At 46.8% G+C, this 25837-nt stretch overlaps 1 protein-coding gene across 1 annotated transcript; it reads left to right on the top strand.

Annotated features, from left to right (window-relative positions):
- The first annotated feature begins 19524 nt into the window (after positions 1-19524).
- LOC127529651 (hepatitis A virus cellular receptor 2-like) lies at positions 19525-23384 on the top strand. The gene is made up of 2 exons (XM_051933896.1): positions 19525-19619; positions 22835-23384. Exons 1-2 carry the CDS (start codon positions 19529-19531, stop codon positions 23278-23280), a joined length of 537 nt encoding a protein of 178 aa, XP_051789856.1. The 5' UTR covers positions 19525-19528; the 3' UTR covers positions 23281-23384.
- Positions 23385-25837: the final 2453 nt, after the last annotated feature.

Here is a 25837-nt window from a genome sequence, read left to right as displayed (position 1 = left end):
GGACGGGTAAGTGACAGGGGAGGGCACATGAAGCACGGCAGCCTGAAATGAGGGAATTCCAAACCGCAGTGGTGGCATCTGAAGCGACAGCCCCTGAGCCCCTCTGACTGTGTGGTGGCGCTTCACTGATCACAGCTGGGGGGCTCGTTTAGAAAACGTGAAAATACGCAGGCCAAGAAAAAACATCAACCAGATTTATAAAACAAGGCGTACGCACATTTCTACTCAATGTGCCCTTTATAAGTCAGAATCATCTTGGAAATGTGACTGCACCTCAGACCCTGTCACCCTGAAACAAGCAAACAAGGACCACGCTAGTCAACCCAAGAGAATATGACAAAGAGACGTACCTGTGAGGGGTGACAATGGTGACACGAGACGAGGGGCAAAAAGCAAAACTATGAAAACTGTGAGACAGAAGTTCTCATCTCTAAAGAGGGGCTACGTGAAGACCCTTTACTAGTGGTGGCCTAAGTGTGAACGTCATCAGCAAATGCAGGAATGTGGAATGGCGTCTTGTTACTGCTGCTGTGAATGCAGTGAGCTCTACTGCCTGTGTCTTATCTGAAATGTAATAATAATATTAATAATAATTAATAATAATGAACAACAACAGGGCAGAGGTGAAGAAGTGGATCAGTCGTCACCAGTACAGTGATGGCCACCTGCACTCTGTGACTTTGGGCTGTGATCAGAGATGCCTTATAATATGCCAGAGCAGTTCAAGTAAAAGATGTAACGTCTGTCACCGAGTGAAACACCCAACCTTGGGCACTGCTGCATACGCACTTGTCACACTTTAATGTCACAATTTATCATGGCTGCTGTTGAATGAGTCGCTCAGAAGGACTGCAGTGTGACAGGTGCCAGCAGAGCCGTGGGTGCCATTGTCATCAGCAAGTCCTTACATATGTGACACCACAGACACAAAGAAACAGAATCAGAGGGAGCCGGGAAACCTGGGGGGTCATGAAGAGATGTGGTCAGGAAATGGACCTGCTGCCCACCCATTCGTTCATTTCACTCTACCTCAGAGCAGGAAACGCAGCCGCCTCATCCGGTGGACAGGGAGCGGGGTCTTCTGACTCAGTGAGGTTGGGGGCCTGAACGACTACCCACGTTACGTGGCACAGTGCATGCCGTCACGATGTGACCGACCTTCATCGGCTGGTAAAGCGGCCTCACCTGACGCATCGAGGATTTGAGGACTGCACTGAAACCCCTCTCATCCGCACTGTGGGGGTGTGGAGAGGCGTAAGGTGCCAGCGTCTGAGAGGACCAGCCATTAGACTGTAGGCCTGAGATTTAGAGGGAATGACGCCTGGGACTTTCACTTCATGCAATTCATGACAACGAGTGACTGCGTTGGTTTTAATCCTGAGAAGTGACAACAGGTAGCCGATATAATCTGACGAACACCCCAGTAAGTTCTTAGGTACGCAGCATTGGCCCTCATTAAAGGGAACTAAAATGCAGTCTTCATCATTTTTGTGGTGTAATGCCAATGTTGCCTCAACACACATTATAATAAAAGCTCGGTGATTTGAATTATCATACGTGTCGTCGAGTCGTCATTTGGCTGCTTTGTGTGCGTTCCCCTACTTGATGGAGCCCCCAGTTCCACCACAGTGTTGCGTATGGAGGGGTCTGACCTGTAAATCTCCGCAGGCTCTCTAATCTCGTTTTCTCAATCCTGATTTTTGTGTGGGCAGCATGGTGGTGCAGTGGGTAGTGCCGCTGCCTGACAGTAAGGAGACCTGACTGGGTTCGCTTCCCGGGTCCTCCCTGTGTGGAGTTTGCATGTTCTCCCCATGTTCTCCTCCCACAGTCCAAAGACATGCAGGTTAGGTGCACTGGCAATCCGAAATTGTCCCTAGTGTGTGTTTAGTGTGTGTGTGTGTGTGTGTGTGTGTGTGTGTGTGTGTGTGTGCCCTGCCCAGGGTTTGTTTCCTGCCTTGTGCCCTGTGCTGGATGGGATTGGCTCTAGCAGACCCCCGTGATCCTGTGTTAGGATATAGCGGGTTGGATGATTTTTGTGTGCACACATTTCAGGCCTCCTTTTCTGTGCAGACACAAGTTTATTAAATCTGGCCACTGGCACACTGGCATCTCCTGACTGTAGACCACCTGGGCACATGCGACTCCACCTTATCATTTGTGCTCCTCAGGCCTGTCACTCTCACGTGTGTATGATGAGAACGTATGAAAGTAATATGGATGCCTCGTGTACTCCACTCAGCCTTGTGGCTTTGGGACGTCATGTGTCATTTGTCTCCATTTGTCATCTAATTTGACACTTCACTCCAGGAACTGCCAGATCCTCCTCGGGGGCCCAGCTGGCAGCAACATGTGGCAGATGGGGAGGCATTCACACCCGCAGACCTGTCTACACAAACACCGTCAGATCCCTCAGGCAGCCTGTAGCTGAGATAAGGCAGGAGAAACTGAGCACTCAGAGCAGAAAACACCAAGACCCGAGGAGAACATGCAAAGCCTGCAAAGACAGCGACCAGGCTGAGTGCCAAACCTGCAGTGACCACGCTAACTCTACTGTACAGACAGCCTGTGCCCACCCAGGTCTGCACGTTAGGGGTCAGGGCTTCAAACCACCTGACAAGTCTTATCCTACCCCAGGATTTTGGGGGGACTTAGGTTTCATTTCCAACATGGGGGCAGCCACCCAGTGCTGCCCCAAGTCCTCCATAATGTGACACCTAAAGTGTTGGCACTCATTGCAAGGCCAGAAATGAGCTGTAAAAGTGTTAGGAAGTGCCCCTTAGTTCATGAAAACACTTGTCAGGTGTCAAGACCCTTTAATCAAGGCAGCTTGGCTCTAAATGGCTGCCCACTTCACACACTCGTCTTACAAGCAGACGGTAAAGAGCCGAGCTTTGGCAAACTGGAATTGGAGTCCCACCCATGAGCGCTGAGCTCGTCTTCTAGATGTGAGATTAGAGGGGTCCGTGTTTTTGCAGTAGCTGCCCCTCAACTTTATATGAGGTTGACACCAACTGTGGGCACCTTGAAATCTGCCTGAAAGCCCATTTTGTTGTCTTTGCTTTTTCAACTTTGGATTTATTTCTTGTCCCTATGGATGTATTGATGTATATGAGGAAACTGCAGGGCACTTGGATCGTCGTCTGTTGTTTTACATCGTGCTCTATAAATGCCACTGACTTGACTTGTCGTCATCTCACTTCCTCTGCCCTCTCACACTGCCGCACACTTCACTTCTTTTCATTTGTGTCGCCGCTTAGCCTTTACGGCTTTGAACCCGCAGCCTTATATGGTCACCTGCTCGTTCGTTCTTACAGCTGAGCCTCATCATCATGTCACACCCTGTGGTCTTCAGTGCTCTCCTGTCACATTTCAGGACCCCATTTTATTATTTTATTTATGACATTTCTTATTGGTGGGGGGTTCCCTCTTTCACCCCCTTAAGGCTCTGACCACTTCATGACCTCCCGTCTCCAGACGTCTTTATTCCTTGCGTTTTTAGGATTTCTAATGAGGTGGTTCAGATATGGCCTGGGCTGCTTTTTTGGAGCAAACCTGTTGGTTAGCGGATTGACATGATGTGCTGCCCACCTTCAGGGATGGTATGTCTTTGTTTTTGGGTCATTTGTGTTGTCACTGGTGCAATTATCAGTCGCCTTTTCAGTGAGGAAGAGCCAAACAGCCTTCATCATTTCAAACATGAGCACTGCTGCAGTTAGGCACCACACCACCAGGGGGCGCCAGCTGCCATGGCACGTCTTATGTTTCAGTTCATTAGTTATGAACTCCTGCCGTGTCCAGACAATAGTATGAGTGTGTGTGTGTGTGTGACAGTGCCTTGCAGTGGACTGGCATCCCATCCAGACTTTTAACCTGCTTGACCATGAGCTCCAAAAATGATATCCAGTACATGAAAAAGTGGGTACTATGTGCTCAAATAGCATTTGATACAGAAAGGCGCTATATTAAATATAGGCTGTTAGGAAACTTTCATTTTCACCCCAAACACATTTGGCTAAACTGCAACTCTGAGTTTCTAAAATGAATTTAATTAGGCTACACTACAGAAAGATGCAATTTTAAATTATGGTTGCTAGGAACTTTCATGTATCTCAGGTTAAGTGCCAACTCTGAATTTCCAAAGTATCAACGTGTGTGTATGTGTGTGGCATACTGGCAGCATGGTGACTTGCGTGGCTTTTATTTGTTGGGGCAAAACAGGGAAAAGCGAAACACTGAGAGGGGATGTGAAGGGTCTTCAGACAGTCATTGTTTTTGATGACTGAGCTCTTGGACCTTACACTGGGCATTCGGTGCATTTGAGAGCATTAAGGGCCAGTGGACACAGCCCCATCAGATGTTGTCATAGTCATAGGCTTCCCTCGGTCTTTGAACTTATTGTTGAAATCTTTAGTGCAAACCTCACGTGTGTCTTCTTCAGCAATTTTCTTCCCATGTATTTCTATCATAAGTGCAATGCCATTCTGAGTGCTTCTATGAATTTGTCTTTGTGCGGCCAGCCTGTTCCTGCTTGTGGTGCCAGCGCCATTGGCCCTGCAGTGTTCTCTGAACCCTTGGCTGCCTGTACTGCCCAGCTTAGCTCTGCTCATGGACGGCGGGGGGGTCCCCTGGCATTACACTGAGGAGGACATTGCTGTGTTCAGAGGGGGGCTGAGCAGCATCTCTCTTTTGACAACCCACCCAGGGGCTGAGGAGGGCCATGTTAAATTTCAAAAAGCCTCTGACAATGCCCTCGTGTGCCATATCCACTCTGTCAGCCCACAGCCTGGTGGCCCAGTTTGAAGAAGTGCATAAAGATGAGATCTGAACGGAGAAAATGGCCTTGCACTTACCACTGAACTCTTGGCTGGATGGCGGGCACCACTGCTCCCGCTGCTAGTGTGCCGTGTGAGTCGTCTGCATGTCCTATCCACTTGTTTGTCACTTGTCCTCTTTCACCACAGAGCGGTTTGATGCTGTACTTGCAGTGTTGCCATTTCAGTTTAGGAAGCTCACAGGCGGACAGTGGCTGGTCGGGGAGACCCTCACTTTACTTAGTGCTTTAATCTCCATGGTGGGTGGGCTTGAGACCCCAGTGTTGAGGTGACACATCTTTTTAGCTCCAGACTGACCACCATGACTGGTGCCACTCAGAGATCTTTGCTCTCATTTCACATCTCTGCTCCCTCAGTGATATTTTGCAGGCCAGGGGTCTTCATTCCAGCTGCGTCCCCCAGTCAGACACCCGGGCGCAGGTTTTATTTCTTCTTGAACTTTGTAGCTCATGAGCCCTCCTAGTTGTTTTTTCATGTTAGGCCCCTTGATTTGTGTTCTGAGCTTATGGCTTCATAATAATAATTAGAATGGTGGTCTCTGCCCACTTCTTGGTCCTGAGCTCTCATCATAAAGCATCAGTCTGAACATCAAATTTAGGTCGGGGGTCAGAAAGCATCTGAGGTTGAGGAGTGCAAATGTGAGAGCGAGAACGGACCTGACTGTCAGATGGCGAGGAAGTCACAGGGCGTCACTGATGCCAGTTGAGACCTACCAGGCAGTGACAGCCCATTTCTGGATGATTGTCTGAAATGTGAAAGGCGTGTAGACTTGGTGGGGGCAAACGTGACTAGTGATGTCGGTCTGTGTGAAATTTAGAGACGTCTGCACGCATAAAGGGGTATCCTGGGATGGGCTGCCATAACTTTTATGCTAAAATCCTGGCTGGTGCCACAGCCCATGCAGTGACCACACTGAGGCTGACTACGCTGTCCATTATGAAGGCAGGCCAGTCCTGGTCACCTTGTCATTGTCTGTTCCTCTCAATGAAACATAGAGCAGCTGCTCCCATTTTTAACCATCATTCACATACAGTTTATTCCAGGAATTTCTAACATTACACCCTCACACTTGTTTAAAATGTCATTTAGGGGGACATTTCTGATAGTCCAGTCCTCTCTATTGTCACTTGACAGTCACATTGTGGACCTTCAGCTTGTCCAGCACAGATGCCCCTCTAACTTCTAATTTCTAATTCGGTTTCCTTTTCTTTCAGGTGAAGTCCTCTCATCTTCAGATGTGGCAGTCACTGCTACAGCTGGTCATAATGTCACTCTGCCCTGCCGGTCCTCATCTTATAAATTTGGGGTTGATTTTTGTTGGGGACGCGGTGAATGTCCATTCACTGGTCGGTGTGGATCCAATGAGATTTACAAGGGGGATGGCCGAGTTCACAGAATGTCAGACAAATATCAGCTGACTGGTGACATCCAGCGAGGAGACCTGTCACTCACTGTGGTCAACGTCACGATGGGAGACGGCGGGCCGTACTGCTGCCTCATTGAGATCTCAGGACTGTTTAACGACGAGAAGAACTCCATGTGGCTCAGGGTGACTGAAGGTTTGACTTTTCATTTCTTCTCCATCTCTTAATGTCTGTTTGTCTTACTATTTGACATCAAATCTTTACTGAATGGCTCAGAGTCATATGAGAGGTTGTGCCCAGCAGGGGGTGCTAGCGTCCTTTAATTCAGATCTTTTCCATGTTGTCTTGGAGTTATGCTAAGAGCTTTTCCAGTCCTCATCAAAAATAAAGGAAAATAAAAATATAAACTTTAATGCTGACAGTCAACAAATCAGAACTCACAGGGGCCCATGGAGAACCAAACCCCCCCAGTTCAGAGTTTTTACAGCTCATCATATCTTCGTTTTCTTAGCTCCTCAAACCGCTGGTGGCTGTGGACAGTCCAGGTGGGCCGAAGACCCCAGCGTCTTTTTGGCTCCAGACTGACCACCATAATCGGTGCCACTCAGAGATCTTTGCTCTCATTTCACGTCTCTGCTCCCTCAGTGATATTTTGCAGGCCAGGGGTCTTCATTCCAACTGCGCCCCCCCAATCAGACACCCGGGCGCAGGTTTTACTTCTTCATGAACTTTGTAGCTCATGAGTCCTCCTAGTTGTTTCTTCACTTTAGGCCCCTTGATTTGTGTTCTGAGCTTATGGCTTCATAATAATAATTAGAATGGTGGTCTCTGCCCACTTCTTGGTCCTGAGCTCTCATCATAAAGCATCCATCTGAACACCAAATTTCGGTCGGAGGTCAGAAGACCTTTTTGAGGTTGAGGAGTACAGATCTTTGGCTCCCATTTTAGTTGACATTCTGAGCAAATTAAAATGGATGAGTGGAGCGAGAACGGACCTCACTAAATGGGCAAAGGAGCAGCAAGGCAACCCACCAAGAAAGACCCTCAAGGAGCTGAGTGCTCTCTTCTGGTAAAGGCATTTGGAGTCCGGCTGGCTCTGCACTAAGGCCGTGAATATTCTGATCGAATTACAAAGTTGGTCCCCGTCGGTGTCGTAATCAGAAACCTCTCCCACTGATAAGATTTCTACCGTTGCTTTGTGCTGAATTAAGAGAACCAACTGAGCTAAAAAATGTACAGTATTCTTTCATGGCAGAAACAAGATATGAATGGACCTCAGTGACCACCGCTATCAAGACCACCATGAAGGAGAGCAGAGCTGCTAGGCTGGCCACAGGTACACCTCATGGACGAGACAAACGATGAAAGGAAACAGCAGACAAGTCCTCAGTGCTGCAGGCAGAGGAGCGAATTGACCACTCAGTTCATTGATGGCCAGTTCAGGCTGTGCTGCTGGGAGTTAATGAGCTCATGCGGTGAGACCCCCGCTCTCTGCACTTGTATGAGGTGGTCTGGTGCCGTTAGACTCATATCAAGGTAACTGAATAATACAATTTACTGATAAACACAAAGATTGCAGGAATGTGATAACTGCATATACACACATTGGCCACTTTATTAGGTACACCTGATTGTTAACTCAAATCTCTAATCAGCCAATCACAGGGCAGCATTTCAGCCTGTAGACGTCGTCAAAACCACCTGCTGAAGTTCAAACCAAGCATCAGAATGGGGAACAAAGGGGACCAAAGTGACTTTGAAAGTGGCATGGCTGTTGGTGCCAGACGGGCTGCTGTGAGGATTTCACAAACTGCTGATCTCCTGGGATTTTCATGCCCAACCATCTCTAGGGGTTTACAGAGAAAGGGGAAAGTATCAATGAGTGGCAGGGGTCTGGACGAAAATGCCTTGTTGATGCCAGTGGTCAGAGGAGAATGGCCAGACTGGTCTGAGCTCATAGAAAGGCAACAAGAGCTCAAATAAGCAATCGTCACAACTGAGGAGTGCAGAAGATCAGCTCTGAACACACAACATGTCAAACCTTGAAACAGGTGGGGGACTACAGCAGCAGGAGACCACCACGGGTGACACTCCTGTCAGCTAAGAACAGACGACCAAGGTTACAATTCACACAGGCTCACCAAAACTGGACAATAGAAGACTGGAAAAGCGTCACCTGGTCTGCTGGGTCTCAATTTCTGCTGTGACATTCAGATGGTTGGATCAACAACATGACAGCAGGGATCCATCCTGCCTGCTTTGTATCAACGGTTCAGGCTGGTGCTGGTGGTGCTGGAGTGGAGGATATTTTCTTGGTACACTTTGTACCCCTTAGTACGAACTAAGCATTGTTTAAAATGCCACAGCCTACCTGAGTCTTCTTGCTGACCATGTCTAGCCCTTAGTGACTGCAGTGTCCCCATCTTCTGATGGCTCCTTCCAGCAGGATAACACGCCATGTCACAAAAGTCACATCATCTCAAATTGGTTTCTCGAACATGACAATGAGTTCACTGGACTCAAATGGCCTCCACCATCACCAGATCTCAATCCAGTAGAGTACCTCTGGGATGTGGTGGAGCAGGAGATTCGCATCACGGATGTACATCCAAGAAATCAGCAGCAAATGTGTGATGCTATCATGTCAATGTGGAGCAAAATCAATGAGGAATGTTTGCAGCACCGTGTTGAATCTGCGCCATGAAGAATTACGGCAGTTCAGAAGACTAATGGGTACTGGCAGGGTGTACCTACTAAAGTGGCCACTGAGTGTTCATGATCATAGAAGATGTGACGTCAGTCAGAGGAGACAGGCAGGAATCTAACACAAAAAGAGAGGCTGGAGGTTTCCCGGCTATTTAGAGTCCTAATTCATTTTGTTAGAGACCAACACTTTTATGACACCAAGGCTTCAAGGACGATGTCCGCTGTTTGGTGGAGCCATTGCTGACGTTACTCCGTATTCAAGTGGAGGACAATTCTCTTTGTCTTTGCCATATGGCCCTTTCTCCATTACGTGATGCTGCCTTCCTCGGTTAGGTCCTCCACAACTGCATATGGTGCAGCGTTGCTTCTTCTGGCACAAGAGTTTAGGTACTAAAGATCCCTTCTTAAAGTCATGGCTGCTCCTCAATCTCCTCAGACTGGGCTCAGTGCTTGGCTTGGCTGAGTGGATCTCAACTTTCAGCTTTCCAAAGAGCTCCTCAGCTTTTAGGTTTCAGAAAGTGGTTGGCGAGAGATGGATGCGGCAAGTGTTAAAGGTGGGAGTCATCTGGGTCGACAGGGTTAAAGACTTAGCAACGCTGGAAGAACTTAATGATGGAAACAACACTAGTGGCATTTGAGGACCCAAAGTCATACGGACAGGGGAGGGAGTGCCGAGGGACAATAGCTGACCACAGAGTGTGACATGTACAGGACTTGAGACGGTTTGGTGAAGTCTACTTAATAAAGAATGTGAAGATTGGGTTACCGAGGACTCGTCTCCTCAGTGCCCACTGAGGTGTTAAAAGAGGGCCTGGAGGTCTGGTGGCCCTGACATGAGCAGACTGATCTATCTGATCTGCTGGCCAGCAAGCTGGTTAATATAATACAATAACTGGTGAAGTTTGCAGATGATACCAAATTAGGTGGATTGGCAGTGAATCGAGAATCCGTTGAACCAAACAAAAGGCATTTGGACAGCAGACAGGCTTGGGCAGAACTGTGGACGACGAAATTTAATATCAGTAAATGTCAAGTGTTACATGTAGGAAGGTTTGAATGCACAATGAGAGATCTGAAAATCAAAGGTCCACCTTATGAGGAGGATTTAGGAGTCATAGTGGACTCTAAGCTATCGACTTCCCAACAGTGTTCAGAAGCCATTAAGAAGGCTAACAGAATGTTAGGTTATATAGCGCCTTGACATGTGGAGCACAAGTCACAGGAGGTCCTGCTCAAGCTTTATAACACACTGGTGAGGCCTCATCTGGAGCACTGGATGCAGTCTCAGTCAGGTCCATCTTACCTGCATCATAGGCCCCCTGGGCAAAATAGTGCACTGCAGCCCCTGTTTTGATAGCAAAACAGAAACATATCTAGGCAGCAGAAACATCGTGGGCCCCCGGCCAGTGCCCATTGTGCCCAAATGTGCCCTGGTTTTGGTCTCCCGCACTGGTGAGGCCTCATCTGGAGTCCTTGGTGCAGTTTTGGTCTCCATAAAGACACAACAGCACCAGAGAAGAACAACTGGGCTGATTCAGGACTACAGGGGATGAGTTATGAAGATTAACAGAGCTGAGCCTTCTCAGAGATGAAGAGGAGACCTGACTGAAGTGTTTAAAATTATGAAAGGAATTAGTCCAGTGGATCAAAACGGTGACTTTCTTTTATTTACTTTTTATATATTGATTGATTTTAATTAGAAGCAAATAACATTCCATATAATCAATTCAAACTAAACAAACAAGCCAAAATTCAACCGCCACCCAAGAGAAAGAGAGGAGAGTCTCTTGAGTGATGGTGACTTTAAAATGAGGTCATCAAGAACATGGGGGGGGACACAGCTGGAACTTGAAAAGGGGAAATTTCACACAAACTTTAGGACGTTTTTCTCCACATAGACACATGGAATACGTGACCAAGTAGTGTGGTAGACAGTAGGACTCTGGGGACTTTCAAAACTAGATTTAATGTCATTTGGCCGAATTAAGTGGAGAGGCTGGACACTAAGGAGGGAGAAAAGGACCGGTGGGCTTGACAGAGGGAGCAGCAGGTTAGGGTGATAAAGATAGAAACAAGCGAGGAATGTGTTGAGCAGATGGAAAGAGGACTATGAGAGGCTGATGAATGAAGAGAACGAGAGAGAAAAGAGGTTGGATGATGTGGAGATAGTGCATCAGAAAGTGAAACGGATTAGCAAGGAGGAAGTAAGGACAGTGATGAAGAGGATGAAGAATGGAAAGGCTGTTGGTCCAGATGACATACCTGTGGAAGCATGGAGGTGTTTAGGAGAGATGGCAGTGGAGTTTCTATCCAGATTGTTTAATGGAATCTTGGAAAGTGAGAGGATGTCTGAGGAGTGGAGAGGAAGTGTACTGGTGGGCCGATATTTAAGAATAAGGGGGATGTGCAGGTCTGCAGTAACTACAGGGGGATACAATTGATGAGCCACAGCATGAAGTTATAGGAAAGAGTAGTGGAAGCTCAGCTAAGAAGTGAGGTGATGATTGGTGATTAGCAGGATGGTTTCATGCCAAGAAAGAATACCGCAGATGAGTTGTTTGCTCTGAGGGTCTTGATGGAGAAGAAGAGAGAAGACGCATTGTGTGTTTGTGGACCTGGAGAAAGCATATGACAGGGTGACTGAGAGGAGCTGTGGTATTGTATGAGGAAGTCAGGAGTGGCAGAGAAGTACATAAGAGTTGTACAGGATATGTACGAGGGAAGTGTGACAGTGGTGAGGTCTGCGGTGGGAGCGACGGAGGTGGGCTTACATTAGGGATTGGCTCTGAGCCTTTTCTTATTTGCAATGGTGATGGACAGGTTGACAGATGAGATTAGACAGAAGTCCCCGTGGACTGTGATGTCTGCTGATGACATTGTGATCTGCAGGTCGAGGAGACTCTGGAGAGGTGGAGATATGAGAGGAGAGGAATGAAGGTCAGTAGGACCACCAAGACAGAATACATGTGTGTGAATGAGAGGGAGGTCAGTGGAATGGTGAGGATGAGGGAGTAGAGTTGGTGAAGGTGGAGGAGTTTAAATACTTGGGATCAACAGTACAGAGTAATGGGATTGTGGAAGAGAAGTGAAGAAGAGAGTGCAGGCAGTGGGTGAGTGGAGTGGGTGGAGAAGAGTGTCAGGAGTGATTTGTGACAGAAGGGCATCAGCAAGAGTGAAAGGGAAGGTCTACAGGACAGTAGTGAGACCAGCTATGTTATATGTGCTGGAGACGGTGGCACAAAAGACAGAGCTGGAGGTGGCAGAGTTAAAAATGCTATGATTGGCATTGGGGGTGATGAGGATGGACAGGATTAGAAATGAGGACATTAAAGGGTCAGCTCAAGTTGGACGGTTGGGACACAAAGTCAGAGAGATGAGATGGTGTTGGTTTGGACATGTGCAGAGGAGAGATGAGTGGTATATTGGGAGAAGGGTGCTAAGGGTAGAGCTGCCATGAAAGAGGAAAAGAGGAAGGCCTAAGAGGAGGTTCATGGATGTGGTGAGAGAGGACATGACGGTGATGGATGAGACAAAACAAGATGATGAGGACTGGAAAAGGTGGAAGAAGATGATCTGCTCTGGTGACCACTAACGGGAGCAACTAAAAAGGAGAAGGAGAAGTAGACAGGACTGGCGAGCCTTGGTGGCCTGACCGGCCTCTTCTTGTCCAGATTGTTCGGGTGTTCATTCCACTTCTGACAAGTGGTCAAGAGAAATGATCTGCCAAGTGGTTTTTCCCCGAGGGTCTTCTCCATCCTCTCATCTACAAAGGGAACCTGAACAATAAACGCTGAGCTAATGGCACAGCACTGGCCGGGTGTCTCAGGCAGGCCTAACCCTTTAGGTTCAACAAGGAAAATAACTAAAAGAACAAAAAGGAACAAAGGGAAAATAATTAAGACACAAGTAAATGTCATTTGAAAGGCAAAATTATACAAAAAGAAAGAAAATAAAAGCCTACTAATATAAAATATAAGGTGGCAATGGAGCTCTGGGTAAACCACAGCACCAAGTGTGGAACACGAGATGAGCTAAATTATCAATAAATAAATGTCATGGCAACCTCAGATGGGAAGGCACTATATAAAACTAATGAGCTCCATCATTGGGTCCTTACAGAGACTACCATAGTAGCTGAAGTCCAGTAGAGGTTGCTGCTCAGATTTCTCTTGTTTTATTGCTCTCCTTATTCTTCTCTTGTCATTTGTTTTATTCTTTTATTTCCTTTTAGATTCTCTAAGCAGTGACAAGATGGCGCCCTCAGCGGCACCCACACCCCTGCAGACGAGGGACTGGCGCCTCTTCACCATGTGTGCTGTCATCACCATCTTCACCGTCCTGACTGTGGTGGTCATCCTGGTGCTCGTCAGGTGTAAGCATACAGAAGAATGTCAGCACAGCCTTCACATAGGGCTCACTAGAACTCATCAGGGTCTACTTACACCTCTGGATGTGCCCATTAGGTGGTCTGGCCAGCCAGCTGTCAGTGAGTGCCCTGTGATGGGCTGGCCAGCTGTCCAGGATTGGATTTAGTGAGATTGAGATTGTGTGCCCTGATCATGCCTTAGGCCTACAAGGACCTAAAGTGAAATGAGGCCCAGAGACAAGTGACCTACGGTTTATAGGTGGTCTTTGAGGGTGGTCTTTACAGTGATAAGAGACAACAAATGAGCCACTGACTGGCTGATTGACCTTTCAGAATTCATTTGAAGTGATTACTTTACAAAACCTGAGCATTGCATTCTGCAAGCAGGTAAGACTTGTGTTGAAAGCTGCTGACGTGTAAATTTCTTCTCAGGGAAATCCACTTCATCAGGGAGGAGGACGCCAGCCCCCGTGATGGACACCTGTGTCACCGCTGGCTGGCTGCAAGCAGAAGAGCCAAGTCACAGAGATATCTGAACATGGAAGGAGCCAGCTGGTGGAATAAGACAACACTGGAAATGTCCAACTGTAATAAGGACGAGGTCCAACAATTCAAGCCAGACATGTGTAGGCCTATCATGGAAATCAAGGGGGGAACACAAGGTTTAAAGGGTCTTTTTTATTTGTTTCACACTTCACACATTATTATTATTACTTGTTGCTTATTACTTCTGATGGGTCCCAGTGGCCTTCTGGGCTCCACATTGGTTCACATTTACAAATAAAGGGAAGCTGAGGACCTCCGTGTCTGTCGTGTGGTTCATGCTGCTGTTACAGGGGGTCTCCATGACATCTTAGTACTTCAGTACTTACACCTTCACATAACACCACATAACAATGACAAACCCACCTCATCCAATTCAAGGTCTTGGGGGTCCAGAGTTTACCCTGGCAGCCACTCCCACATTGTCTTGAAGCCCCGCCTCTTCCGGTTGGACCCTGTAAGTCCAGCAGTCCCCCTCACTGGGATTTCCAACCTCTCTGTGCAGGAGCTCCCTAACTCCGACCCGCTCTTCAGAACTTCTCAATCGAAGATGCCCAGTAGGTTAAGGAAGCATTTTAGGGGACATTTTTCAATTGTGCCATCCTGCGCTTATTTTTGTTCAATTTTCTGGTCCACAGCATTAAACGGGGTGTCCCAGTTGGTGGCCCAGCTATTCTTTGTGACTCCTCTTCTCCTTCTCACCTTATAAACTACACGTGGTAGTAAACTTCATTAAATACACATCACTGTAACATAACATTGTAGTTAAAAAGTCAGAAAATGCCAGCATGGCATCAGTTTCAGGTGACTTGAAAGTTGCAGATGTTTTCAATTATCTGCTCACTTCATCAAAGAGTTGGTTGTCACAGTTTGGTTTTCTAAAATTCTTGTAATGCTGAGTCACATTAAAAAAATCACAGCCATAACAGAATGTGCTAGCGAGGTACAGCGTCCTCTGTGACATTTGGGACAAGGACACATTGGTCCGTGATGCCCCCCTATGCTCCACAGCTTCAAATGACAAATCCAACACTTCAGATGTTGTGATTAAAGTGCACACTGCAGACTTTCATTGAAGGGATCTGCAGACATTTTGGTCACACAACATGGTCCTCCAATTTCAGGGCACCATTATGTTGGCATCCCAGGTGTTTGTGATTCCTCCGGTGGGTTTCATGGCTTCATAAGACTCCTCAATTTGCTTCTACTCTTTTGAGTGTCTGTACTTGCCGTTGTTGAACATGAGGACAGGAGCTGTGACAGTGACAGTCCAAGAAGCCATCGTGAGGCTGAGTAACGAGAAGAGAACCATCAGGGGCATCAGTGACACCTTAGGGTGACCAAAATCAACTGTCTGGAATATCATGAAGAAGAAAGAACACCCTGGTGGGCTCAGTCATCACAAAGGGACTGGTGGGCCATGGAAGACTCCCACTGCTGACCATTGAAGAATCCTCACTATGATCAAGAAAAAGCCCCCAAACGCTTGTGTGACAGACCACAACCAGTCTTCAGGGGGCCGATGTGGATGTGTGTGTCAGAGATGGCTATCAGCAGAAGACTTCATGAACAGAAACACACAGGAGGCCACACTGCAAGGTAGAGACCACAAAAACAGAATGGCAGATGACAGTTTGTGACAAAGGACTTCAAAGAGCCTGCAGAATTCTGAGAAAAGGTGTTGTGGGCAGACGAGACAAAGATGAACCTCACCAGAGTGATGGCGAGAGCAATGTGTGGGAATGGAAAGGAACTGCAAAGCAGACCACCTCATCTGTTAAACATGGCGCTGCTGGGGGTGTTGTGTCTTGGGCATGAATGGCTGGCACAGGTCCTGGCACACTTAATAATAATAATTCTTTACATTTATATAGCGCTTTTCTCACTACTCAAAGCGCACTCCACACAGGGAAGACCCGGGAAGCGAACCCACAATCTCCTTACTGCAAAGCAGTAAACACCTGGGGCCTCATGTATAAACGGTGCGTACGCACAGAAATGTTGCGTACGAACCTTTCCACGCTCAAATCGCGATGTATAAAACCTAAACTTGACGTAAAGCCACGCACATTTCCACGGTAACTCATTCCTTGGCGTACGCAATTTATCCGCCCGGTTTTGCAGACTGGCGGCACCCAGCGTCAAAGCAGTGCTACTGTTCCTGCGTGAACACCCTTTCTTTCTTAAATCCACATTCCTGGCGCGGCTTTATAAATACACTGAAATTAACTGCATATTGTTTATTAGTGTAATGCATCTGATTGTAATTAACCTACAGCAATATAATGGTCCAGGGAATAGCCATAGTATTCCAAATACCATAACTGCTTTGGCGTTGTTACGCTCACTGCATGTTCTTTCAGCTGATCCCGTTAAGGGTTGCCACAGCAGATCATCTTTTTCCATATTACTCTCATTGCACCACTCGGAGTATTTATATCACTGTATCTGAGTGTGAATCACAGCAGCAGCTGATTGGAAAGAGAATTATCGGTATACAGAATGAAGCAGATGCTGCCTGAGCCACAGCAAACGCTTTAGTCCCTGTACGGACTTCGCGGTTTAGAAACAGTTTAATCCCAAGAACTCTAAACACACTAAATCAGTCCATCAAGTGCTCCTTGTAGAAATGTTTGGACTTATAAGTACAATTACCTCACTGTAAACTTGCACTACAGTTATAATATTGCACAACCTGCGCCACTTTATAAAGGGCGTATTTACATGTGATGACGGTATTCATTTCTAAGACGAAATGCAGCAAAACATGTTGATTATATTATACAGATAAAACTTTAACTTCATTTAAATAATCTGTATTATTAATAATTAAACATGTGAGGACACGGTGCCGCAGCGCTAGCTAGTTCAGTAATTGTTCCTGCCTTGCGCTGTATTCTTGCTGGTGCTGACGCGACACTGGAAAGATAGACGGATATAATAATTAAACACGTATTACTAAGATATTTCAATGTTCCTTAAAAGTTTTGAAGAATCGAAGTTCTAAGCTTACAGATGGCTTCACGTCTATTACAGAGCTGATTGTGTGGCGATTGAGTTTTTGGAGAAAGAAAAGTAAGGACAGGAATTGGAGGTTAGTACGTTTGAAAGAGACAGTACTGCTGTGATAAATTATTTAACTGAAGGTTGCGCATGGCGCAGCAAGCATCTTGCGTGAGACATGAACAAGCACTGCGCCACCGTGTTCCCATGTTTAATAACATGCTTTCATTCCTATCATCATGAAAAAGATACCACGTATACATCTAAGTATTTTAATAATTCAGAGAGCTGTAATATCACGAATGTAATGGATTATGTGTCCTGTCGGAGAAAGAGAAAGCCCGTTTAAAAAGCAGGTAGTGATTCATACACATAGAGCACATAGAAGATCAAATACAGAACAAAGCATTTAACATGCCACTTTAGTTACAATAGGATTTGAGAAACTAGTAAATTAAACGATTTTAAGATGAAGTTTATGATGTTCTACTTTAATGGCAAAATAAACTACGTGATTAAAGTGGAAATTTCGAGATTAAAGTTGACATTTCGTGCTTTTTTCCCCACTGTGTGCCTTTTTTTTGTCTGTACCCTAATAAGCTTTCACATGACACTCAGACGGTGGGCTACGACTTGCCTTTTCACGGCAACTTTGATATGTGATTTCTTTTTTATTTCGGGCACTGTGTGACTTTGTGAAGTTGAGCCTTCGAGTTTCTCCGACACTCTGTCACTCGATCAGCTTCCTTTTGTTGATTATACCACTGTTTAAACCAACAAATAGTACGTTTTTCCTTTGCCTCCACTTGGTATTCGCTGAAATTCTTATATTTTCTCCCGTGCTTTTCCCATTGTCTTTTCACAGAAGGCTATTTATATTGATTTGCATATTCAAAGAGGCGTAATTCTGGGAGGAGTTGGGGCGGGACAGAAGGCGCGTGCACGTGCGTTACTTTTCACGCAAATCGGGATTTATGTAGTGGAAGAATGTGAAAGTATGCGTGCGCACAGATTCCTGCATCTGGATTTTTCTGTGCGTACACACAATCCCGCTTTTGTGCTTACGCCATGTTATAGTGTGAGTTCTACGCACGGCATTATACATGAGGCCCCAGATCTGCTCAAGGTGCAGCAATAACCACTAAACTCATTGATGGCACTTCATCCTATAAGAAGACGATGAGCTAAACACACTGCTGAGGCCACACAGGAATTTATCAAAGCTAAAAAATGAAAAACTCTTGAATGGCCAAGCCGGTCACCTGATTTGTATCCAACTGAGCAGGCTTTCCATTTGCTGAAGAGAAAACTGAAGGGGACAAGCCCCCCAAAACAAGCAGGAGCTGAAGATCAGAACATCACCAGAGAAGACCCTCAGCACCTGCAGATGTGTGTGAATCACAGACGTCAAGTAGGCATTGCATGCTGGGACATGTGACAAAGTCCTAAATATGACCACATGGCTTTAATAGACCTGCCATTGCTGTGTCTCTAACATTGTGGTGCCCACCTGAAATGGGGGACTATGTAAAAAAAGTAGTGTCAGTTCTATATACAGTATACTTCTTCTTCTACTTCTTCCTCTTCATCTTATCCCACTTTTTTGTGGGGTCCATGCGCCTGGTCAACCTTCTTCAAAAAGCTCAGCCCTTCACTTCCTCACCAGATCTTCTTTTTCTTTGTCCATCCACCTCTATGACAAAGTGATGGGACCAAAAATTTCTGCAAATCCCCTTCAATGAAAGCCTGCAGTGCACACTATAGTCACAACGTCTGAAGGGTTTGATTTGTCATTTTAAAGTGTAGAGCAGAGGGGGACATCAAGGACCACTATGGAGGGCACTGTGTGTGTTACAACAAACAGCCACATAAGAACTGGTGTGGCTCGGGTAAGGAGGAGCTGCTGCCGCTGTCACTAACAGGCCCGTAGGTGACAGTGAGGTGGTCGGCCCTGTCCAGATGGACCCCAATGGCATCCATTTAAAGGCACACTGGTGGTGTCCACAGAAGGACTTTGCTCTTTTTGCTCCTTCCAAAGTTGTCTGGTTGAAGACAGCAGCTTCTCGAGTGTCTCATCTTCCTGGTGCGGCTAACAAAGCAAATCGTTGGTGTTGCTGAGTTTAAAAATAAACATCATGTGAATGGCGTCACATCGGCCCCTCCTAGTTGGGATGATTTCAAGGTCTGGAGCACACGTATCGACTTTAACTGTTCTGGCCTTGTGTCTTCTATTTCTCATTCTCTGAAGTAGGAGGTTTAAGTTGGTGTGCCACCGTGCCTGATCTCGCCATGACATGTGCCCGTTCTTAAAGAAGCAATCAGACATTCCTTGTCATGCAGAGGTTGGCCAGTTTTTGAATCCTTTCCTCCTTCCATTCTATCCTCACTGTAGATTTTCACTCATGCCATCTTGGGAGAAGCTGCTCCTGTGCCAAGGTCTGCGATGGCTCCCTTTGGCGGTGGCACTAGTTGTGTACGGGAATATTTAACAAGTCTGTGTTCATATCTGCAGCATTCTGCAGCTGCACTCAGTGAAGGGCGCTATAAACACACCAACTCAACTGACTGACTGTGGTTTGCACTGTCCAGCGTGTTCATTCCCCCCCCCCCCCACTTCCTCTCACTGTGCCCGCAGTCCCCAATTGTTTTCACATCTGATCTTAGCAGACCATACAGGAAGTCACGTGACACCCCTGATGAGGTCGGCGAGCTGCATGCCCCCATCTGCTCATCTCAGGGTTAGCTCAGAGGCGGTGAGGATGGAACCTTCAGTGGTCCTGCTACTCTTGTGTCTTCTCAGGACAGGTGAGTGACCGGTGGAGGCTGACCAGCACTGAGATGACGGTGGGGGGCAATGAAAGAATGAGAGGTGTTGGTGTGTCAGGACCGCCGTCCCCAGCAGTGGCGTGAAGTGAGCGCGATGGGACAAAGAAGCTTCTGGTGTGTCACAGTGTCTGGCAGAAGCATCAGCAGGGGGACAGTAAGTCCAGTTAATCATCTGGTGATCTAAAACTGAGAAGAAGAAGAAGAAGAAAAAGCAGCAGAAGCGTAATCTGGGAGGCAGTGGGCACTTGGGTGGGCAGCAGTGGCTGTGTTACTATTAAACACGCATCCAGCTTGAGATTTACTCACGGGGCAAATGGAAGGGCAACGTTGGCAGATAGGTGTCCATGATGGCTTCCTCGGCCACACACCACCTTCTTTGTCATTTCTTTTTTTCTGAAATGACAAGAATAAGATGTGAGTGGAAAAAAATGTCACACATCAGAAACACCAGCAGCAGTGGGCAAACTCTGAATGACAATGGTGGCATCTCAACATATAGCCAACAACGTCTGAGCCCCGTGCGTGTAGAGCTTCACAGCTGGCACGCTGACCCCTCCTGACTGCTGCCCGCCGGGCACACGCGACTCCGTCTTAATCATTTGTGGATCACAGGATTGGCACATTTACAACTGCACGGGCAGAATTTACGAGACGTGGACCTCCGCAGGACATTTTGCAGGTGACAGACATTTTCCGTGAACCGCAAGTTTAAGGAACGTTCATAAAAAAGTAGAAGGACGTGACGCTCACCGAAATAGTAAATGAAAATGCGGCAGTTTTAAAAGAATTGTGATGAACCGGCAAAATAAAAACGGAACTGCGTTTGGGTGTCAAAGGGGCAGAGGGTGGGGGGCTGCGAGAAAAGCACTTGGGAAATGTAAAGAGCTTTTGTTATGTCCTCTTTCTTTGTTTTATATAATAACGGAGCACAAATAATAACGAAAAACCAAAGGTGTGGAGAGCGGGAGCACCAAACGCAATGAAGTGGCGGCGCTCCTCCTCTTCCTCACAGGAGCGGCAGGCGTGTCCAGCGTGTCTGTCACGCGTGTGCGCGGCTCGTGCATGTGTTCAGGCACAGATCGGGTATATTGGGAGGCGTTCCGGTGAACTTTGGATAAAAACCTTCAAGAGTCACAGCAGCCGGGAATCACGAAGAGTCGGTGTAAAGCCATAAGAGACCCCAATGCACGGTAAACGTGCAAAGCCCCCTTTAGTTAATAGCGGGTATTGCTGTCGAAATCCATTTGTGAATTGACAGGCGGCAATACTGAAAAATACAACTCGGGTTTCCTTGGAGGAGTTTTGGGAGCACAGACCCCCTCTTGCACCCACCCACCGATGCCCATGATGTAAAACTGCAATGGACGCTTCACTTACTTCACTTGGTATGGCAGCTGTTGGGCGTAATGAGATTTTTCCATTTGTAATCTGACAAACCAGCCATCCATTGTGTGCATTTCATTTCCTTTGGGAGTTATGGGGAGCTGAAGACTTCATTAAGAAGTGGTGGGTGTGCGTTGGCATAAAGGGGTCTTTAATACTGCACTGTCACTTATTTTTGTAAATAGTCCTCAGTGTGGCTGTTTGTGAAGGTCAGAAATGCACATTTATTTGTACTTGACTGCTATCAGAGTTTTGGGAATGGCGGGGGTGCAGAAAAGGACGAGGACCGATTTAGTGTGATGCTGGTGACCTTCTGAACGTCACCCGTCTCCCTAATGGCCATTGAAGACCACAGACCCTCCTTCCAGAGGCTGATTGCTATTCAGTTTAGTGATGGGGTCTGAACTTCGTTACCTCTTGTTGTTTCTTCTTGCTGTCTTTGCACATCCAGTTCAAGTTTGTACCAGTCAAGGCCATGGTACTCGTGCCAGGGAAGACATTCAAAAGTCCAGGACCAGGGAAGCCACCGTCAGAGTCAGCATGATGGGTGAGATGGCAAGGCTGTTGCCACAGGTGGTACTTTGGTTAGGGTGGCATTTCCTTGCAAATCTATTTCAGCTGTGTGTCGTTGGTGCCCACCAGCGGTGATGCCAGTGGGCTCCTTTAGGTAGCTCGCTGTTGCTGCTCTGACTGGAGTTCATTCACAGCTGGGTTTCTTCCATTGTTTTTTCTTTCTGCGAGGGTTTTTTTTTGGGGGAGCTTTTCCTTGTCTTCTCATGGAATCAAGGCTGGGGTGGGCTGTCAAAAGCAGGGCCTGTTAATGCCCATTGTGGCACCCTTTGTGTGGTTTTGTGCTTTACAAGAAATAATTTGCTGTTGTTGTAAAATTCTGTGAGCCTTCTTAATGGCTTCTGAACACTGTCTGGAAGTCGATAGCTTAGAGTCCACTGTGACTCCTAAATCCTTCTCATCAGGTGGTCTCTCGATTGTCAGACCACCCATTGTGTATTCAAACCTCACATTTTGACTTCCTATGTGTCATACTTTACATTTACTGACATTGAACTTCATTGTCCACAAATCTGCCCAAACGTGTCTACTGACCAAGTCCCTCTGTGATGATATAACGGGTTCCAAATTCCAGTCTTGGTATCATCTGCCAACTTCACCAGCTTGTTCTTTATATTCCTATCTAAATCGTTTATAGATATTAACAATAGCACTGCCCCCTGCTGGATGCCATTTGTAACATCACTTAATTCTGAGAAGTTTCATCTTCCTGTCACCCTCTGCTTCCTCTGTTTTAGCCCATTTTTTGACCCATCAACACTCCACACCCTGACCTGCCACTTCTTTTAGTTTGACACCCCACTCGTCACTTGGTCCCTCATCAAACGGTTTCTGAAAATCCATATACTGTAAATAATCTCATTTGCACCTCCCTGATTGTGTGCATCAGCTGCATCATCACAGGACATGTCCCCACCACAGTTTTCATGCCAAAGTCATGGCTGGTGCCACATCGTAACGTTCACGTGGAGGTTAACTTCATGAAAATGGCCAACTCGTGGTCACTTTGTCACGGCCCACTCATGAAAACGTACAGTGGGCCTGTCATTCAAGTGCCCTCAAATGAGTGTTTATTTGACAACAGAACAGGACATCTCAACCAGTTTAGTGAATCCTGCTACTGGGACGTTTTTTAAGTTTCAGTTATTATCCAGTCCTGTCTGTTCTCACTTGATGGTCACCATGTGGACCTTCAGTTGTCCAGCAGTCCTAACGTCTTCTTGTGTCTCCTTTACTTTCAGGTGAAGGCCTTCTAGTGTCAGAGGTGTCGGTCACTGCCACAGCTGGACACAACGTCACTCTGCCCTGCTGGTACTCTGTCCCCTTAAATGGAGTTCGTCCTTTTTGCTGGAAGCACGGTGACTGCCCACCCACCATTACATTCACATCATGGTGTGGCAGTGATGAGATTTACAGTGAAGGTGACAAAGTGACCCGAGTGTCAGACAAGTACCAGCTAACTGGTGACATTCAACAAGGTAACCTGTCACTGATTGTGGTCAACGTCAGCATGGAGGACAACGGGCCGTACTGCTGCCGCGTCCATATCCAAGGAATTTTGAATGACCAGACGAGTTCTGTGCTCCTCATGGTGACTGCAGGTTTGACTTTTCATTTCCTCTCCGTCTCTGACTGTCAGACATTTTGTTACTCGGCGTCTGATGTCCACAATCCAAAGACTTGGTGATTAATGAATGACTCAAAGGCATAGCAGTGTTTGTATCCAGCAGGGGGCGCTAGCTGCTTTGGAATTTGGTCCTTGTGCATGTAGTGAGAAAGCTGATCCACCACCAAAAAATGTAATTAAAAATAAAAGGAAAGCACAATGTAAAATACACATTTATCAACTTTAGTGCTGCTTTTTAATAAATACAGCAGGCAAAAATAAAGATCCTGCATGTAAAAGGCTTTTAGTGAGGAAATGTACAAACACACACACACACACACATCAGACATCAGGAAAAGCACCCAAAGAGGAGGCAAACAAAACCAAGTGGACTTCGACAACCAGGACATGAGCCAAATGCTCGCTGTACTCCAAAGGGGCTTACAATCCAAAATCCAAAGCTAATGCGAGAGACGGCAAAGAGCACTGCAACTGGTCGCATAAGGGAAAGGGTCAGGGTGCCAGGGCCACATTTACACATCTCTACGCCCGAGGCCAAAGCACATCACAAAAAAAAAAAAGTTGATTTATAACTTTCAATGTAATAGTTTATTTTTGAAACATATAAGCACATAAGTTGGCAGCACGGTGGCGCAGTGGGTAGCACTGCTGCCTCGCAGTAAGGAGACTCGTCTGGGTTCACCTCCCGGGTCCTCCCTGCGTGGAGTTTGCATGTTCTCCATGTGTTCTCCTCCCACAGTCCAAAGACATGCAGGTTAGGAGCACTGATGATTCTAACTTGTCCCCAGTGTGTGTGTGTGTGTGTGTGTGTGTGTGTGTGTGTGTGTGTGTGGGTGTGGGTGGGTGCCCTGGGGTGGGCTGATGCCCTGCCAGGGATTTGTTCCTGCCTTGCACCCTCTGTGCTCCAGCAGACCCCCATGACCCTGTGTTCAGATTCAGTGGGTTGGATAATAGATGGATGGATAACTGAGCACAATAATACAATTTATTAATAAACACAAGGATTATATAACGGCGTATTTATATGGACATGTAAGAGCAGACAGAGACACACTCGACAGACAGACATCTAACACAGGCAGGCTTGCTGTTTGCTGGTATTTTGAGCCCCCCCCTTTACATTGGCACAGGTGGTTTTACAGTACCAAGTCTGCCCGGGTGAAGTTGCCCCTTTGTTGGTGCTGTGGGCTCGACTTCCATTGCAGGGCTCTCTCTTTCTCTTTCTCTCTCCTTGCTGCCTGTTTGTGGTGTTATGTCCGGCCGCTTGCTCAGCTTGCTTTCTGCTGTTTGCCCCTTTGCTGGGTCGTCTTCAGCTTCGTAAAGGCAACGCCGTCCTCGTTCTGGCACAAGAGTTTGGATGCTGAAACTCCTTTCTCAGCCCTCAGACTTGGCAAACCCGATCTCAGCCGTCAGGCTCAAAAAGAGAAGACTCTGAGAGATTCGTCTCTCCGAGGAAGTGCGGCTCGTAACGTCTTAGGTTTCAGAAGGTCAGTCTCCATATCTGAGAGAATCCCCAGGAGTTCAGTGAGTGTCCGGCACCCCAGAGAGCCCCTTCAGGAGGGTGCAGAGAGTTTGAAGGGAATGTATAACTTCAGCTGATGGAAGTGAAGTCACATCCGGTTATAAAGTCAGCATCTTCTAATGGGCGTGTTCTTCTGTCCATCCTAGGTGTCATCCTTTAAGGTGCAAGTCCTTGTCCTGCATGGTGTCTGTCAGGTCACCTCTAATTTACACCTTTGTTATTCGATGAAGCCCAGGCAGATCCTGCTTCAAGATGAACTTCAGCCACTTCCTCAAGTGGGGATTTTTGTGTAGCTGGGGGTCTGCTAAATCTGCAGCCTTTACAGGCCTGGTGTCCCACTAAAGCCTAGCAGAATGGGCAATGACCAAGAGCCGTACCGATGACCATCAATGAGACCTGTCCATATCAGTCAATGAATCTCTCAGTCAGCAGTATCACTAGGGAAAAAACAACCTCTGGGGGTCCACATCTGTTAGGGGAGACAAAGACCAAGTCAGACACGGGTTCAAGCCAGAAGTGTGGTTTGGTTTCTATTCTTCTTTATTATGTTGGAGTTGTAAAAGAATAAAAACTGATAATTTAACTCTTTGATGTGCCCACTTTGTGCCCATTAGACGTGACCCGTCTGTCTGCTCAAGGAGAGTCCAAAATAACAGCAAATGACATCCAACCTCTGATGGAAGTCAAGTGTCAGTTAGGATGAGTCCTTGTGTAGCGACCTCCTTGTCTTATCTCAGAACGTCATGAGTGTGACAGCATCATAATGTCACTGTCACCCTGCTCATCCGCTCTTATGGTCTCTCTGTGTCCTAAATGCTCTCTTTTGAACAACACATCCTGAGTCAGGCTGGACCTGCGCTAAGACCCCACACTGCTGGCCCCCAGAATATTCAGATCAAGGCATAAATTGGCACCACTGGGTGCTGTCATCTCTTCCTTGAGATAATCTGATCATTTGTCTAATGGACAGGAGTTCTACAGGAGCCTCTGTGATGTCCAAGTAAAGTCAATGCAATGCAATATACGGCCCAGTTTTAGTTTGTGCCACTAGATGGCGCTGTGTTTCTTTTGTCTTTCACTGTCTGTTGTGTTTGT

The sequence above is a fragment of the Erpetoichthys calabaricus genome, chromosome 11, assembly GCF_900747795.2.
Source record: "Erpetoichthys calabaricus chromosome 11, fErpCal1.3, whole genome shotgun sequence".
NCBI classification, from domain to species: domain Eukaryota; kingdom Metazoa; phylum Chordata; class Cladistia; order Polypteriformes; family Polypteridae; genus Erpetoichthys; species Erpetoichthys calabaricus.
The sequence above is the reverse complement of the archived record's forward strand: the minus strand, read 5'-3'. Positions and strand labels throughout refer to the sequence as shown.